Source organism: Trichosurus vulpecula, chromosome 1 (assembly GCF_011100635.1).
Source record: "Trichosurus vulpecula isolate mTriVul1 chromosome 1, mTriVul1.pri, whole genome shotgun sequence".
In the NCBI taxonomy this organism is placed as follows: domain Eukaryota; kingdom Metazoa; phylum Chordata; class Mammalia; order Diprotodontia; family Phalangeridae; genus Trichosurus; species Trichosurus vulpecula.
This window is the reverse complement of record NC_050573.1, coordinates 36,332,562-36,347,932: the sequence shown is the minus strand read 5'-3', so window position 1 is coordinate 36,347,932 and position 15,371 is coordinate 36,332,562. Positions and strand designations below refer to the sequence as shown.

The 15,371-nt window shown below is 43.6% G+C and overlaps 1 protein-coding gene across 1 annotated transcript in view; it reads right to left on the bottom strand.

Annotated features, from left to right (window-relative positions):
• CFAP251 (cilia and flagella associated protein 251) overlaps positions 1–14,752 on the bottom strand; it is an 81,761-nt gene extending 67,009 nt beyond the window's left edge. The window contains exons 1-4 of the mRNA XM_036768313.1: positions 14,473–14,752; positions 10,370–10,696; positions 4,512–4,652; positions 908–1,017 (exon numbers count right to left, since the gene is read on the bottom strand). Of these exons, the coding sequence (XP_036624208.1) occupies positions 908–1,017; positions 4,512–4,652; positions 10,370–10,696; positions 14,473–14,742 (848 nt within the window). The 5' untranslated portion in view covers positions 14,743–14,752. The remainder of the gene's footprint in view (positions 1–907; positions 1,018–4,511; positions 4,653–10,369; positions 10,697–14,472) is intronic.
• Positions 14,753–15,371: the final 619 nt, after the last annotated feature.

Genomic DNA, 15,371 nt, shown 5'->3' with positions numbered 1-15,371 from the left:
TAGTAAAGAACCTGGTTCTTGGATTACAGACTCAGACTTGTAGCCTTTCCAGCCCAGTCAGACCTGCTTAAACTACTGTTTGAATGGCACGGCCATAGCAAATTCAGGGTTACCTCCCCACCATGAAAAGGCATCAGGGGAGGGCGTTAGTGGCATTCCTTTCATTATCCAAGGGAAAAGTACATAGAATCTCAGGAATTTTTCTGATGCTTCAAAAAAGATGAGTTGAGAAATAAACTGTCTATGGAAAAAGGAATTTGAGGAACTTGCTGCTTATTATTAAAGCTCTCATGTGAAATAACTCAAGTAACTATACAAACATTTGAATAAAAATAACTTTGGATAACAGTTCTGAGAATTTAGAAGTGGGGGGCAATGAAGTTAAAAAAATAAGATATGAAAGAAGAATATCTTATACTGAAAATGTCTTCATATCAAAACTATTCTACAAACTTGCTTTTAAAAGCAGGAGACAAAATAGAAGCAAAATAAGATACACGGAAAAAGAAATTTCTAAAGAGAGAAAAATTTAGTTTTAAGGGTTGGCAATTGAAACCTGATCATTATCCAGCATTTCTTCTTTGTTTTCTCCAAAAGTATCCTTAGAATTTAATTCTTTTGCTGCCTCCTTAGATAGCATTCAGGTAACGGGATTATTTTTAAACAGAAAAAAAGTTTGACCATGTTCTAATGGTCACCTCAAAGGATTTGCTGATTTAAAGATTTAAAAAATCTCTTTTAAATGGAAAAACTGAGCACAGGTTACTCCTCTGGTCCTCACAGGGTGATCAGCTAGGATTCTCTTGGCAATATGAAAATGGAATGTGCAAAAAGTCTGCTGTTTGGTATTGCACACACCAGTGAAGACAATAGGAAAGAAGATAAAAATATTAAGTTCCAAGCCTACCCTGAGAAGCCATCCCATATAATCACCAGGCATCGTGGGCCTTTGTCAGCTGTTGCAATCCACCTTCTGTTTTCACTCACGCAGATACAAGTGATCACGTTACTGTGGCCCTACGGAGATAGAGAAAAACATCCCTTGAAACGCAAAGGCACCTGGACAGTGCAGGGACCTGCTCGTGGGGCAAAGCTGGAAGGGGAGCACAGGGCCAGACTGGGTTCAAAGCATCTTCCTTATTACCTTTCCTTTATTTTGCATTTCTATGGGTACCCACTGCCTCTCCCAATAGAATGGAAGTTCCTTAAGGGTAGGGACTGTTCCATTTTTATCTCTGAATCCCCAATACCTAACACAGTGCCTGGTAGACATGAAGAGCTTAAAAAATGCTTCTTGACTGACTGATTGACAAACACTACCAATGAGTTGGGCCTAGAATTGAACAAGAGGAGAGCAGTATAGCTTGTCTTAGGGAAGTCAAAAAGTTCTTTAAATTACTCTAAGCTTCTCCCCGAGACAAAGTCTCATCATTTTAATACTGATATTCAATTTATTAGTAATAATAATAATGATAATGAATAGTAATAATAATTAGTAGTTGATTAGAGAGTTGCAAATTAAAACAACCCTGAGGTACCACCTCACACCTACCAGATAGGCTAACAAGACAGAAAAGGAAAATGACAAATGCTGGAAGGGATGGGGAAAAATTGGGACACTAATGCATTGTTGGTGGAGCTGCAAACTAGTCTAACCATTCTGGAGAACTTGGAACCAGCTCCAAAGGGCTATATATACCCTTTGATACAGTAATACCACTACTAGGTCTATATTCCAAAGAGATCAAAGAAAAAGGGAAAGGTCCTATTTCTACCAAAATATTTATAGCAGCTATTTTTGTAGCAACAAAGAATTAAAAATTGAGGGGATGCTCATCAATTGAGGAATGGCTGAACAAGTTGTGGTATATAATTGCAATGGAATACTATGGTGCTATAAGAAATTATGAACAGAATGGTTTCAGAAAAACCTGGGAAGATTTATATGAACTGATGCAAAGTGAAGTGAGCAGAACCAGGAGAGCATTGTATACAGTAACAGCAACACTGTAATGAAGATCAACTGTGATAGACTTAACTACTCGATCCATGACAATTCCAAAGGACCCATGATGAAAAATGCTAACCACCTCCAGAGAGAAAGAACTGATGAACTCTGAATGCAAATTGAAGCATACTTTCTCTCTCTCTCTCTCTCTCTCTCTCTCTCTCTCTCTTTCTTTTGTAACATGGCTAATGTGAAAATAGGTTTTGGATGACTTCATATGTATAATAGATATCAAATTGCTTGACTTCTTGAGGGGAGGGCTGGAGGAAATCTGGAACTCAAAATTTTTAAAATTTAATATTTAAAAAGTGTTTACATGTAATTGGGAAATATTTAATGAAAAACATACTAAAAAAATAATAATTAGTAGTGACTCATGTTTGTGCTCTCGGTAAAGCTCAACCACCTTAGGAAGGTAGTGTATTACCCCCATTTGATAGATGAGAAAATTGAGGCACAAAGAGGTTAAGTAACTTGTGGGGGGGGGGAGAGGGGTGTCACAAAGCTAGTAAGTATCTCAAGAGGAATTAGAATCAAGGTATTTTGACTCCATGTCAGCAGCTTCATCTTGCATTCCTATTGCCAGACTTATCTTTTAAGCACTAAATCCAATCTAGTGAGATGTCTGTACAGCACTTTGCCAACATTAAAGTCATATATAAATGTCAAATTGGCAACGGCAGTGGCAGCAGCATTATCCTACAGCCTACACAACCACTTTCATCTTGAACCTAAAATGCCTCCTTCCCACCTCCCTCCAAAGTCCATCCCACCCCACTGAGCTCATTTTCTCTCCCTGCTACTTCCAGCTCTCCCCATGCTTGATTCATGCTAGGCCTTTGCTCACACTCTCTCCTCCCATTAGAGAAATAGTGGTCCTTTCTCTTTTCAGAGAACTTCAAAGGCTGATCTTCCAGGACCCATCCCCACTATTCAGCTCACATTCACTTTCTCTCAGGTCCTTCCTTTTGTGGTTTAGAATCAACAGTAGAAACTTTTTACACATAATTTGAGGATGGGGGCAAATTTGATCAAGGGACCCCATCAACTGTGTGACCCCCCCCCAATCCATCGAGGGGTTAGTAACAGAGACAAGGAGATGTAAAGCAGAATGAGGAGGTTCCTGCTGATCCCAGGGGAAAGGTTTTAGCAAGTGGCGATGCCTACCTACTGAGAAGGCATGAAACAGCATCATGTGGAGACTGCAAAACTAAGGTCATTGGGAGGTATGAAACACTCTCAGGGCTCTTGCTCACAAGCCCCCACCAGTGTGTCTGCCTTGTCTCCAGTCAGCTAGAGAACATAATAAGCTCAGAACAAAGACATTTATTGAAGTAGCATAGTAACGAAACATTGCCCTCACATACCCAGGGCACAGTCTCACACCACATCAGTGGGAAGAGGGGATGTCCATTGGGGTTCATGAGCAGAGAGGTACCTATATAAGGAAACTATGTGTCCAAGGCACATTCTAGGTGTAGCAGCTCACACTTCTGGGGCCAGACTGCTAATGTCACTCACTACACGGCTTCCTCTGACCTTGTTCTTACACTTTCCGCTGCATAACACTAGACAGCTTGGCTACAATGACCACGGCCTCCAGCTTCTGGCTCGGCTAAAACCTTGGCATAGGAATTGCTATGACCTTTTCCCAGAAGGAGTATAAACCTTTACCTGAGGATCAGCAGAAGCATCTCTCTAGTGCTCCTTGGGGCACACTGTCTCCTGAGTATCATGGCACTGGTCCCAGGCTCTCTTTCCTCTGGACAACAACTTGACTCAGCTCTCCAGTCAGATTCTGCCCCACCAGACGTTGCCATGTGCTTTGGCTACAAAAAGCCATTGCCAGGAGAGGGAAGGAGGGAGGGTAAGGGAGGAGAGAGAAATCTCCCCTCTCCCTTGCTACACTAAGATGTGTCAGGAGGGGAAACATGGGGAGCAACTCTCAACAGCTGAGCTCTTCTTCCAGAGCTGGATTTCTTCCCAACTCTCCTCTGCAGCTCGAATGCCAGCACAGGCTAGGAATGGCTTCTCACTTTTAAACTCTTAGTCTCCCCCTATTCACCCAAGTCACTGAGCAGGCAGAGAAAAGAGCTCTAGGCAACTCCAACATCTTTGCCAAATTCAACCTTTTCTCCCAATATTTACATAAGCTAATGACCCACTCAAGGTCTGAAATGTGTGGGCCCTCATATTTCTCTGTCTTTATTAACTGTCCCATATACCCAGATATTTCAGCAAGTGAGTTAGAGGAACTCAGTGGATCGGGGTCCTCCAGTCAATCCCCTACTATGTCTATTTGCCACATAGTCCTATTCTGTCAGGGCAGCTGGGTGGTGCAGGGGATAGAATGCCAGGCCTGGAGTCAGGAAGACTCATCTTTTGGAGTTCAAATCTGGCCTCAGACACTTCCCAGCTGTGTGACCCTGGGCAAGTCACTTCACCCTGTTGGCCTCAGACCAAGGGCTGAGTGAAAGGGATCCAGGCCTCATCTCTTCCCTACCTGGAGATGGTGCTGGGAGTTCTTTATGGCATCGAAGAGCACGATGGTGTGAGAGCAGGCATAGAGCACAACCCTCTGGTCTTCATCCCGCATGTTGTAGATGGGGAGGGAGCTGTTCCAGCCATAGCACCAGGCCAGATTCTGTAACAGAAAAGGAGACCTCCAAGCACCTCAACATACCACAAGATCTTCAGCCCCCCTGCCCCGACCCAGACACCAATTTTGTGACCCCTTTCTGGGGGATGGGAGAGAGCCACCTGTGCATCAGAAAACGCTGGAGAAGCCCAGGAGCTGGGAGCCCTCAGCCAAGTCACTCAAGCCCACCCTCTGGGCTTCCACATCCCCATGTGATCTCAGAGTAAAGGTGAGAATGACAGCAAGAATGAGTGATGTGGAGACAAGGCTTTAAAAGTGCCAGGGACTTCATAGACATCTCATGGAAGCCTCACTACAACCTTGTGCAGCAGGAAATATAGGTAATTTACGGATGAGGAAACTGAGGTTTAAAGACGGGCCCTTGATCCCAAAGCTAGTAAGTAGTGGAGACAGGATTCAAACCCAGATCTTTCTGACTCCTATTCCAACCCTCTATTTATTACAAGTGATCATATGAGATAAACACTTTGCTAGAACAAGCCTAGAATTGTGTTATTAAACACTTTGTTGAGAGATATCCCAGTGGGGGAAAATTTCAAATCAGAAATAGAAACAGAAAACAAAGAAAAATAACATTAGTAAAAACCTTGAGCTAATGCTAACATGCTTCATCAAAGTACCTACAGGTATTGGAAATACAAAGTAACCTCTCATGATAAAGTAATTTTACAATAAAAAGCACAGTTGGACCTTATTAAATACAGAGACATCATTGAAAATAGGAGTTTGAATCAAATGCTTTAGAAAGACTCAAAATATGTCTTTAAAGAAAGAGTGTGGGGCAGCTAGGTGGCTCAGTGAGTAGAGCACCGGCCCTGGAGTCAGGAGGACCTGAGTTCAAATCCGGCCTCAGATACTTGACACATGTACTAGCTGTGTGACCTTGGGCAAGTCACTTAACCCCAACTGCCCTGCCAAAAAGCAAAAAAAAAAAAAAACAACAACAATAAAGAAAGTGTGTTTTGTGCTATAAGATAGAAATTCAGAGAAACACGAACACTTATGTGAACTGATACAAAGCAAAGAAAGCAGAACCATGAGAATAATATACTCTAAGATCACGATAATAGAAATGGGGGGAAAAAACTAAAAAAATCAGAATCCGTATTATAGGAAAGGACCAGCCTTGGTTCTAGAGGAACAGACACCCAGGCCCCTGCCCCAAGTTTGGTAAAAGGCGATAGAGATACACAAGTTTACATTACATTACAGACTCTGTCAGATGAGGCTGTTTAGATGGTTGACTTCTTTGATCTTTACAAACGAGGGCTCTATTGGTGAGAGAGGAATAAGAAGAAGTGATGGTGTTAAAAAAAAATAAAATGACTCAAGAAATGTTGAAAAAAGGAAATAATATGCTTCCTATTTTGGAGTTGATCTGTCTACTGTTTAAGTTGGCCTAAAGAGCAGGACTAGTCACTAGGGAAGGAGCTGCATCTCTTAAGGCCCCTTGTCTTCACATATGCTTTGGGAGATGAAAGAGGAGCCCCACTGTATCCTCTCAAGGCTAATGACTTTTTGTAACCAATAAACACAGTGGGAGCAAGCTTCCTTCTCCTACATCTTTCAATCAGTTGTCTGCCTATGACAATGAGGTCTGCTGCAGAAAATCACCTGTAAAAGTCACCTCTTCCGCTTGCATGTTTCCATCAGAGAGAGCCTGGATAAATGAAAGGGCCGGTCTCCAAGATTTCAGGGGACAAAAGAGAATATTTACTTTTATGAGTATGGACTGTTTCTTCTTGATAAAATGTACATCTCCTAATAGCGATGACAGTTTCATTACCATCTCCAGAGCTTAGCACAGTGCCTGGTACAGTATAAGCATTTAAAAAATGCTTGTTTGCTTGCTGTTTAATCAATCTATTAATCAACCAATAAACGTTAAGCATCTACTGTGAGCCAGGCATTGTGCCAAGAGCTAGGGATACAAAAAGAGGTAAAAGACAGACCCTACCCTCGAGGAGCTTATGTTTTAATGGGGGAGACAACATGCAAACAAATATAGACAAAGTAAGCTACAGACAGGAAAAATAGGAAATAATTAAACAGAGGGAAGGCAAGAGAATTAAGAGGGGCTGGGGGAGCCTTCTTGTAGAAGGTGGGATTTTAGTGGGGACCTGAAGGAAGTCAGAGAGAGAGGTCAGTAATGGAAAAGAGGAGGAAGAGCCTCCCAGGGATGGCAGACAGCCAGAGAAAATGCTGGGAGCCAAGAGATGGAGGATCTTGTTTGTGGAGGAGCCAGGAAGTCAGTGTCACTAGCAAAGACTATGTGTCGGAGAGTAAGGAGTAAGAAGCCTAGAAAGGTAGGAGCAGGGCAGGTTATGAAGGAGTCTATGCTTTTGGAAAATCGAGTTAGCAGCTGAATCCAGGATGGAATGAAGTGGGGAGAGATTCGAGGCAAGTAGACCCACCAGCAGTTACTGCAATAGTCCAGGTGAAGAGGGGCCTGTGCCAGGTGGGTGACAGTATCAGAGGAGAGAACGAGGTGCATGAAGATGTTGCAGTGGAGAAATAGACAGGTCTTGGCAACAACTTGGGTGCGGGGGGTGAGAGACAGTGAGGAACCTAGGATGACACCTACATTGTGAGCCTGAGGGACTAGGGGGATGGTGTTGCCCTCTACAATAACAAGGAAGAAGTGATGAGAGTTTAGGGGCAAAGACAATGAGAATCATCTGTAAAGGGTTGATTCTTAAATCCATGAGAGCTGATGAGGTCACCAAGTGAGATCAGGTAGACGGAGGAGAGAGGAGGGCGCAAACCCAAACCCTGTCCTATAAGGACTATCCTATAGGAATGCCCTATAAAACCCTGTTCTGTAAAGAAGGATGAAGATTTTAAATACAGAAAGACATAAAATGATACAGAGTGAATAGTTGCCAAAACAAAAGGACAATATATAAAATCACTGAACTATGAAAATGGACATGGGGCAACAAAAGTCGGATAAAAATTATAATTTTCTATTTGTTAAAAGAAAGAATGGGTATATGCTTTACAGGTTGGTGCTAAAACTATACGATATTTTTATCTGAGTTTTCGTTTTTCAAGATTTTAAAGAAAAAGAGAAAGACTAGAAACACTTTTGTTTTTCTAGATTTATTTACCTGTTGTTTTTTTTTTTTTCACAGATTGCACAATGTGCAGGATTCAACTGGAAATAAGATGTGTTAAAACATGCTGAATAAAAGAAATTTAATTAAAAAAAAAAACTAAAAAAAGTAGAGACATGTTGAAGAAGAAGAAAAAAACCCAAACCAGTTGCTGTCCAAGATGGAGACATACTCTTCATTAAGGATTACTGGTTTACTGGGCAGCTAGCTGGCACAGTAGATGGGGTTCCTTTTCCTCTGACCTCCTACTGCACTAATAATTGGTATCAGGTAATTTAGTACTGAAATACCAGCTGTCTTGTATTGTTTTTCCAACTGTTTCATGTAAGGTAGACTTGTTCCCTCTATTAGGATATAAACTCTATGGGGAGAGGGAGGAGGATCATGACTTCTAATTTAATGGCCAGCATTGGGTTAGCTACATAAATCAGTGCTCCACAAAGTATTTATATTCGGTATAGAACCAATTCACTGAACTTTTGCTAATGTTTGACAAATCACCTTTCCTAGGTGTGAATGTTACTATTCAGAGATTAAATAAGGGTACTCACAGCACATCTCATGTTTATAACATTTTTTTTATTTGAGATCTGCTCTGTGACCCCCATAGAAGCCACTGCACGGATGGAGACTAATTTCTCTCTCCTCCCTTCTTAGCTCCAGGTTCCATCTGTTTATTTCCTCTCCTTTCCATTTAGACCTTCTCTTGCGTAGGTGTGAGTGATAGACTCATAGGATCATAATTGTCTCAAGCGGCAACTTCCAGGAACAGAATCATTTAACATCTGATTTCCCTTTTGAAAACCCTTTCTACATATCTTAAAATTTGACTGTTCTTTTTGGAACTTGCTAATCTTTTAAAGAATTTTTAAAGCTTCAAACTTCAGACTTATGCTGGCTTCTGGAAAACTGGCTGTGCCAACATCAAAGCTCCCTAAACAGTTGGCTGCCATCGGTTATCCACACTTGCTGTTACAAATTCAAAGTAAAGATAAAGAGATGTGTCATGTAGCTGTGACAAAAGTTGCTTATGCAAATTGAATGCCTTTCACTGACATCCAACAGCTTAATTTATATATTAATAATCCTCTTCTATTATGGTCTAATGGGGTGGGGAGCCTGCAACCCTGAGGCCACATATGGCTTTCTAGATTCTTATATGCAGCCTTTTTACTGAATCTAAAGTCAAAAGGCCACACTTAAGGATCTAGAAGGCCACATGCAGCCTCAAGTTTCCCACCCCTGGTCTAATATTTGCTACAAATACCGGAGATATATATGCATTTCTTCCATCAATATTTCTCAACTAAAGATTCCAGATCTTTAAATATATTTCTTGTTGAAAACATTTTTTCAGCCAAATCCATAATAAAAACAGATTTTACTATATTTGACCCTCATAAGCCTCCTCCTCACCAATTTGGAATTTCCTTTTTTGTCACATCAAATAACTATGGGAATCATGAGTTTACTTCTTATATAAGAAGTGACAGTTACATTCTTTGAGAATGTGGCATGGCAGTCCAAAGGATAAAAATAAAAATGTTGAGACTAGAGAGAGCTTAAGGGAACTTGGCAAATGGGACACTGGAAATTTTTAGCTATTCTAGGAAACCAAGAGTCCTGGCCATCTGGTGGATGACTGGTGAAATTACTGGTATGCCCATTAGAAGATTACATGCGACCCTGTCGGTGACATGAAACCACTTCTTACGAAATGAGACAAAAGATTTCTGGAGGCCTAAAAACCCAATGATCTGCCCTTTTCGTCAGACTTATAAGCAAATCAGCAGAAACTTGAAACTCCACTCCGTGTTGTTCTGTCAATGCCACAGGAAGATTGAGGATGCCATTCTTTTAAGTTTTCAATTAGGGGTCTTTTATTGGCATCAAACTGATGCTAAAACCTTCCAAAGTGTAGGAATCTCCGGTCATGGTCTTCTACAGGTGAAACAGCCCTGATCCATAAAATAAACAATTTCATTTTTCAGGATTTTCAGAACTGTTAGCAGATGGAGGAAAGAAAAACCCAAACTCTGTTTCCTTCTCTGGGTGAATGAGAATATTTTTATGCCCAACAGATGGCTCCTCCCTGGAATATTTTCAGGCTTGGCACTGGCAGTTGCTTTTCAAAAAAGCTTGACGCATTTCAACAGTTTTCAGTATGGTTTGATTTTTTTGCTTTCCATTAGACCAGCTCCTTTCAAACCACAACAAGGGTAATAGAAATGACAGAAGAAAAGAAGGGAGAGGAAGTGGATAGGAAGGAGGCTGTCAAATGCGGGAGAAGTGCCACAATTCACGAGGAACAGAAAATCAGAATGAAGAGCCCATATAAAATAGCGTACCCATGGAAAAGACAAACTCTGCTGGGAATTTCCTGTTCGTTGAAATTGTTGCAATATTGACACATTTCACAATCTGTCACACCATCCCCATGCCCAACACTTTAAATGGGCTTTAAACATGGAAACAAAACAATATAATAAAGTATAAGATGAAAATTATTGTTCTGTTACGAAAACTTTGGCCTTAAAAATATGCATATGATTCTTATAAAAATGCTGAAAAATCTCCATTACTTACCAGGGGATAAATTTTTTCCTCCTCTGACTTTTCTCTAAATAGATCATCTTCCTTGGTGAAGTACACTAATGATTCTTGGGGTGTGGGTTTTATGGAGGAAGAAGGCTCCTCTTCTTCTACCTGCTCATCTTTCTCTTCATCAGGAATATTCCCATTCTCATAAACTCGGATTGAGGATTTCCTTACAGAAGGTGGGTCCGCAGTGTCATTAGGAATCTGATGAGCCAATTCAGGAGGCTCTTGAGGACCCTGTCCACTCGATTCTCCAAAAACTTTACCTACTCCTCCACTTTTCTCTGTTTCTTCAGACTTTCCACTTGAAATTTCCTTTTTAACACAAAAAATAGTAACTCAAACTATAATCCCCACTTTGAAGAGGGTAAATACCTCATTGTCTCCCATACTATAATTCTATCCCCTTCACAATCATAGCCAACACCAATCAGATTTCTTTGACATTGTACCAATTGGGTTAACTATTAAACTGTTAGAAATGCCATGAGGATTTCGATCCCCAGCACAGAGTTGGAGTGCACTTGGCCCATCTTATAAGAGAGGGTTCTCCAAGGCTTAGCCTAATTGCCCATAGATAGGAAGTACGAGATTGGTTGGTTGCCAGTCAGTTGCTCCAGAGTTGAGGAAGCTGTCCTAACTGCACCAAGTACCTGACTTCCTCCCTTACTTTGGCCCAGTGTTCTCTAGCCTCAGTTTAGGGCTTAAAAGGCATACTCATTCACATATGGTATTTTGTAAACATTAGAAATTAACTCATTACTTTGCCCTTTTTAGGGGCAGCTAGGTAGCACAACGGATGCAGTATGAGGCCTGGAGTCAGGAAGACCTGCCTCATGCACTTCCTAGCTGTGGGAACCCAAGCAAATCACTTAACCGCCGTTTGCCTTGGTTTCTTCATCTGTAAGATGAGGATGATAACAACAGTGCTTCCCCTTCGCCTCCCCCCCTGCCCCCGGCAGTTTTGAGACTCAAATGAGATAATAATACTTGTAAAGTACTTAGCACAGTACCTGGCATGTAGGATGTGCTACGCAGACGTTAACTATTAGTATTATTAACCTTATCCAGAATTCCAGGACATTAAGAGCCCACGCTCAATTTCCCATTAAGACTCTTGTTTCCTCCATCTCTCTGAATAACTCAAAAGGAAACAAACTCATTTTGTAGTCTGCAATACCTTTATTTCAAAAATGACGTAATTAAAGACAGTAACTCTTAGCTGTGCTGGCTAGGTACTGAGGTGGATCTGACTCACAAACGATTGAAATCAGCCCTCAGGCTATGTATTGGCTCAGTGGGCTCAGTCATATCCAACTCTTCCTGACCCCATTTGGAGTTTTCTTGGCAAAGATACTGGAGTGGTCTGCCATTTCCTTCTCCAGATTATTTTCCAGATGAGGAACTGAGGCAACCAGGGTAAAGCGACTTGCCCAGGGTCACACAGCTAGGAAATGTTGGAGGCTGGATCTCAGAAGAGCTATAAAAGAACCCCTTCATGAAGAGGTGACCCATCGGGAATCCCATGGAGAAGCTTATCAGATGGATGTGACTGTTCAGTAGAGGCCTAAGAGCACTTCCACAGAGAAAGGGAAGAGGGCACCCACAACTCGGCACAGAGAGCGGCCCAACAGGTGATACTGGTAGCTTCAAAGGCAAAAGGAAGGGAGGGGGGAGGGTCCTACCTGGGGCAGGACCCTTAGAATGTTTCTTGTCTAGTTATAAAAGCTTCCTTTGCCACTGGTAGCATAAGAATTGGTTGAAGGTTGAGCCCTGGATATACGGAAAGATTTTTCCTTTTTATTTACTTTGATATTCTGTGTAATTAGATATCTTTGTTTTGAGTTAATGTGTTCTCTGGTTTGGTGTGTAAGTGGAGCATAGGACCACAGGCATTTACCATCTGCCCTGCAGGCCAGGCCTTGCCATCTGCCCCGTAACTAGACCCTCCCATAATCCATGTTGTTTCCTGCTATGAGAACGTGAGCTTGCTGAGGGCAGGGACTGCCTCATTTAGTATCATGCTTGGCGCAGAGTAAGTTAGCACTCAGTAAGTGCCTTTCATCCATTCATAAATAAGTCAGAGGCTCACAAGCTGCAGCTATGAAGAGATGCTCTTCAGGTGGCTTTGGATATAGCAAGAAGGCACTTTTCCCCTCCTCAGCCTTTTTTTTTTCCTGAAGCCCTTACCTTTCCAGGCCTACCCTGTGACCCCAGAGAAAGGTACTGCAGAGGGTGAATGAGCTGTGGCTCCCTCCTTTCTCTGCAGTGGTAGGAAGAGTGTGGAGCACTGAACCCATGGTTTGACAGAGTTCATGTGTTAATTAGTTTTTCCTCTTCCTTATTTTATTATTTTTTTTACATGAGATGGCAGACAGGAGAGATACAATGGAAATTGCAGGTGATGTAAAAACAAAAGCCAGTGATAATTTTTTTAAGAAATAAAACAAAACAAAGCTCAGTAAGGGATGCTGGACCATCAGGAAGCACCCCAGCTGGGGCCTAGGAGAGAGGCGCAATGGGAACATTCACTAGATGGGAGAAAAAGTTAATGTACTAAATGTTGATCAGGATCTGAAAAAAATATATATTTTTGGAGGGGGGAAGGGAGGGCAATTGGGGTTAAGTGACTTGCCCAAGGTCACACAGCAAGTTAGAGCAGGGTGGGCCTGGGTGTGGTGGGATAAGCCTGCCATCCCTCCCTGCTCCTGATGGAGGCTAGAGGAGCCTGGGAGTTGTGAGCAGCGGTCAATCTTTCAACAACATGGTGGCCCTCCCTTGAGATCAGGGGCCACCAGTCTGCCTAGGGAGGGTCGAACCAGCCTAGATTAGAAACCGAGCAGGTTAGAGCATCTGTGCTGAGCAGCAGGGGTGCAGCTCATAAGTGGCCACTACGTTTCCAGCCTAGGCAAGCCAGGGAGAGACCCAGTGTCAAAGAAAGAGGAAAAAAAGAAAATTCAAATGACAAGGGAACAACGGTTACTGAAACGCCCTAAGAAGCTCTTGACACGATGGGACGATGGGACCCACAGTCACTTTGACCCCCTCGGCATCCCCTCCCCAGCTCAACTGCTGGCACCCTGCTGCCATCTCCGAGGGAGCAGTCGGGCGAGGGCCAGGAGGTAAAGGACAGGAGACAGAGCCACGAGGGGCCAGGGGACCGTCCTAGGGAGCCCATTCTGGTCTTTCTTCTCTCCTCTCCTGTCTCAGCTAGAGCTGCGCCCACAATGAAGTGCCAAGTCACAGGAAAGGAGGAAGATGCTCTTGAGTTTACAAAGGAAAGCTGCTCTCTTGAGGTCTCCTGGGCTTCAATGCTGGTAAGGAGACTGATGGCCACCCCCTGGGAAATGCCACACACTAACATCTGCAGGTGTCACCTAAACGAGAACAGATAAATCAGAGAGGTGACAGGGCCCCAGAGTGACCAGGTCCGACACCAAGTGGGTTTGATCATAATTTAACATAAACTGTGATCCATGCAAAGAAGCGCTATCAGGATGCAGAGCTGGAAGAGTTTACTTGCAGGTGGGGAATCAGGGAAGGCTTCATGGAGGAGGAGTTCCACCTGACAGTGACACAGAGGGGGTCTGAGCCAAACCCAGGGAGGCAGGTGAGGCTTCAAAAGGCAGAAATGGGGGGACCGGACGGGGGGGGGACCGAGGGGGCTGGAAGTTCATCCCAGGAAAGGACATTAGCAAAGGCAGAGCCCCAAGAAAGGTCAGGGTGTTTGGGAGGAAATGGGAAGGACAATTTGGCTGAAGAACGAGGATACAAAACTGGAAAGGGAAGGTGGTGGCAGACCATGGAGAACCTGAACTCCCACTCTGCACTCAGGGAGCTACTGAAGGTTTGGGGGTCAGAGGGAGGTGACAAAGCTGGGCTTTGGGAAGATTCCCCTGATCAAGAGTAGAGGCGGCAGAGGTGGAGAGACATCCTGCCTACCCAGAACTCACATCATTGCCAAGTTCTTCCATGTCCCCCCTGAGCCCCATGGTTAATGGTGAGGATGCTCAGGTCCCTGTGAGAGAGCAGGTGGCACTCGTGCCTATCAACGCTGGGCCATCGCAGCACTTCCCTCTGCTCCTACTCACTAGGGAACTCTGTGGGGAGGTGGCAGTCAGGGCCTCCAAGTAGATGAGCTCATTCTCCTCCGAGACAAAGGGCATCTGTGCTTTCAGGGCTTGGCTGGTGCGGTCCGCTATGCTCCTCATTGACTCCTCGGGGGCTTCTCCTGAAGTGCCCTCTGACTCTTCTGCATCGTTCGGCATCTCAACTATTCTCTCCATGCTTCCTTTCCTCTGGGACGCTTGGCCATCCCGAGAGACGCTTTCTTTTAATGGCTTATCTTCGCCAATCGGCATCCTTCCCCAACTTGAGTTTCCTTTAAAAAAAAAATCACAATGTCATCAGAACCAGCACAGGATACTCTCTCCAGGATGAGTTCTTCACAGCAGTCTAAGGAACAGAACAAGAGCTCTTTTCCCCAGGAACAGTGACCACAGAACAAGTGTTAGCATCCTTCCAAGGGGTCAGTCCTGATGCCCCAAAGAGTGATTTCTGAAACTCTCTCTGGATTTCCAAGCCTAAATCAGGAAGGAGCTCGGAGCCCCTTTTCTAGGTCTGGTGCAGAACTACACAGAAGGTCCTTATGCTAGGAGAGTGCTCTGAAAGAGCACACTGCAAAGCAGACCTTCGGCAAGGCCCGCCAGAGAGGAAGGTCGGGGCCTAGGGGTAAGAAGAATCAGAAAGCACCAAACGGCAAGCAGTTCTCCAAGCTTATCAGCTACTTCCAAATGGAAATAAGTCTCTCATCCCAGGACATTAACCCAGTGCTCAATGAATGGGATCGTCCTTGGGAATTCCAGAGCTGAGAAGGCTGGAGGTGTGCGAGGAGAGGAGGAAGTTGAGGTCCTGGGTACGCGCTGGGTCTCCCCCTTCCTCTCTTTCCTTCCCTGGCACAACAGAAATTTAGCAGTTGGGTGAGGGACCT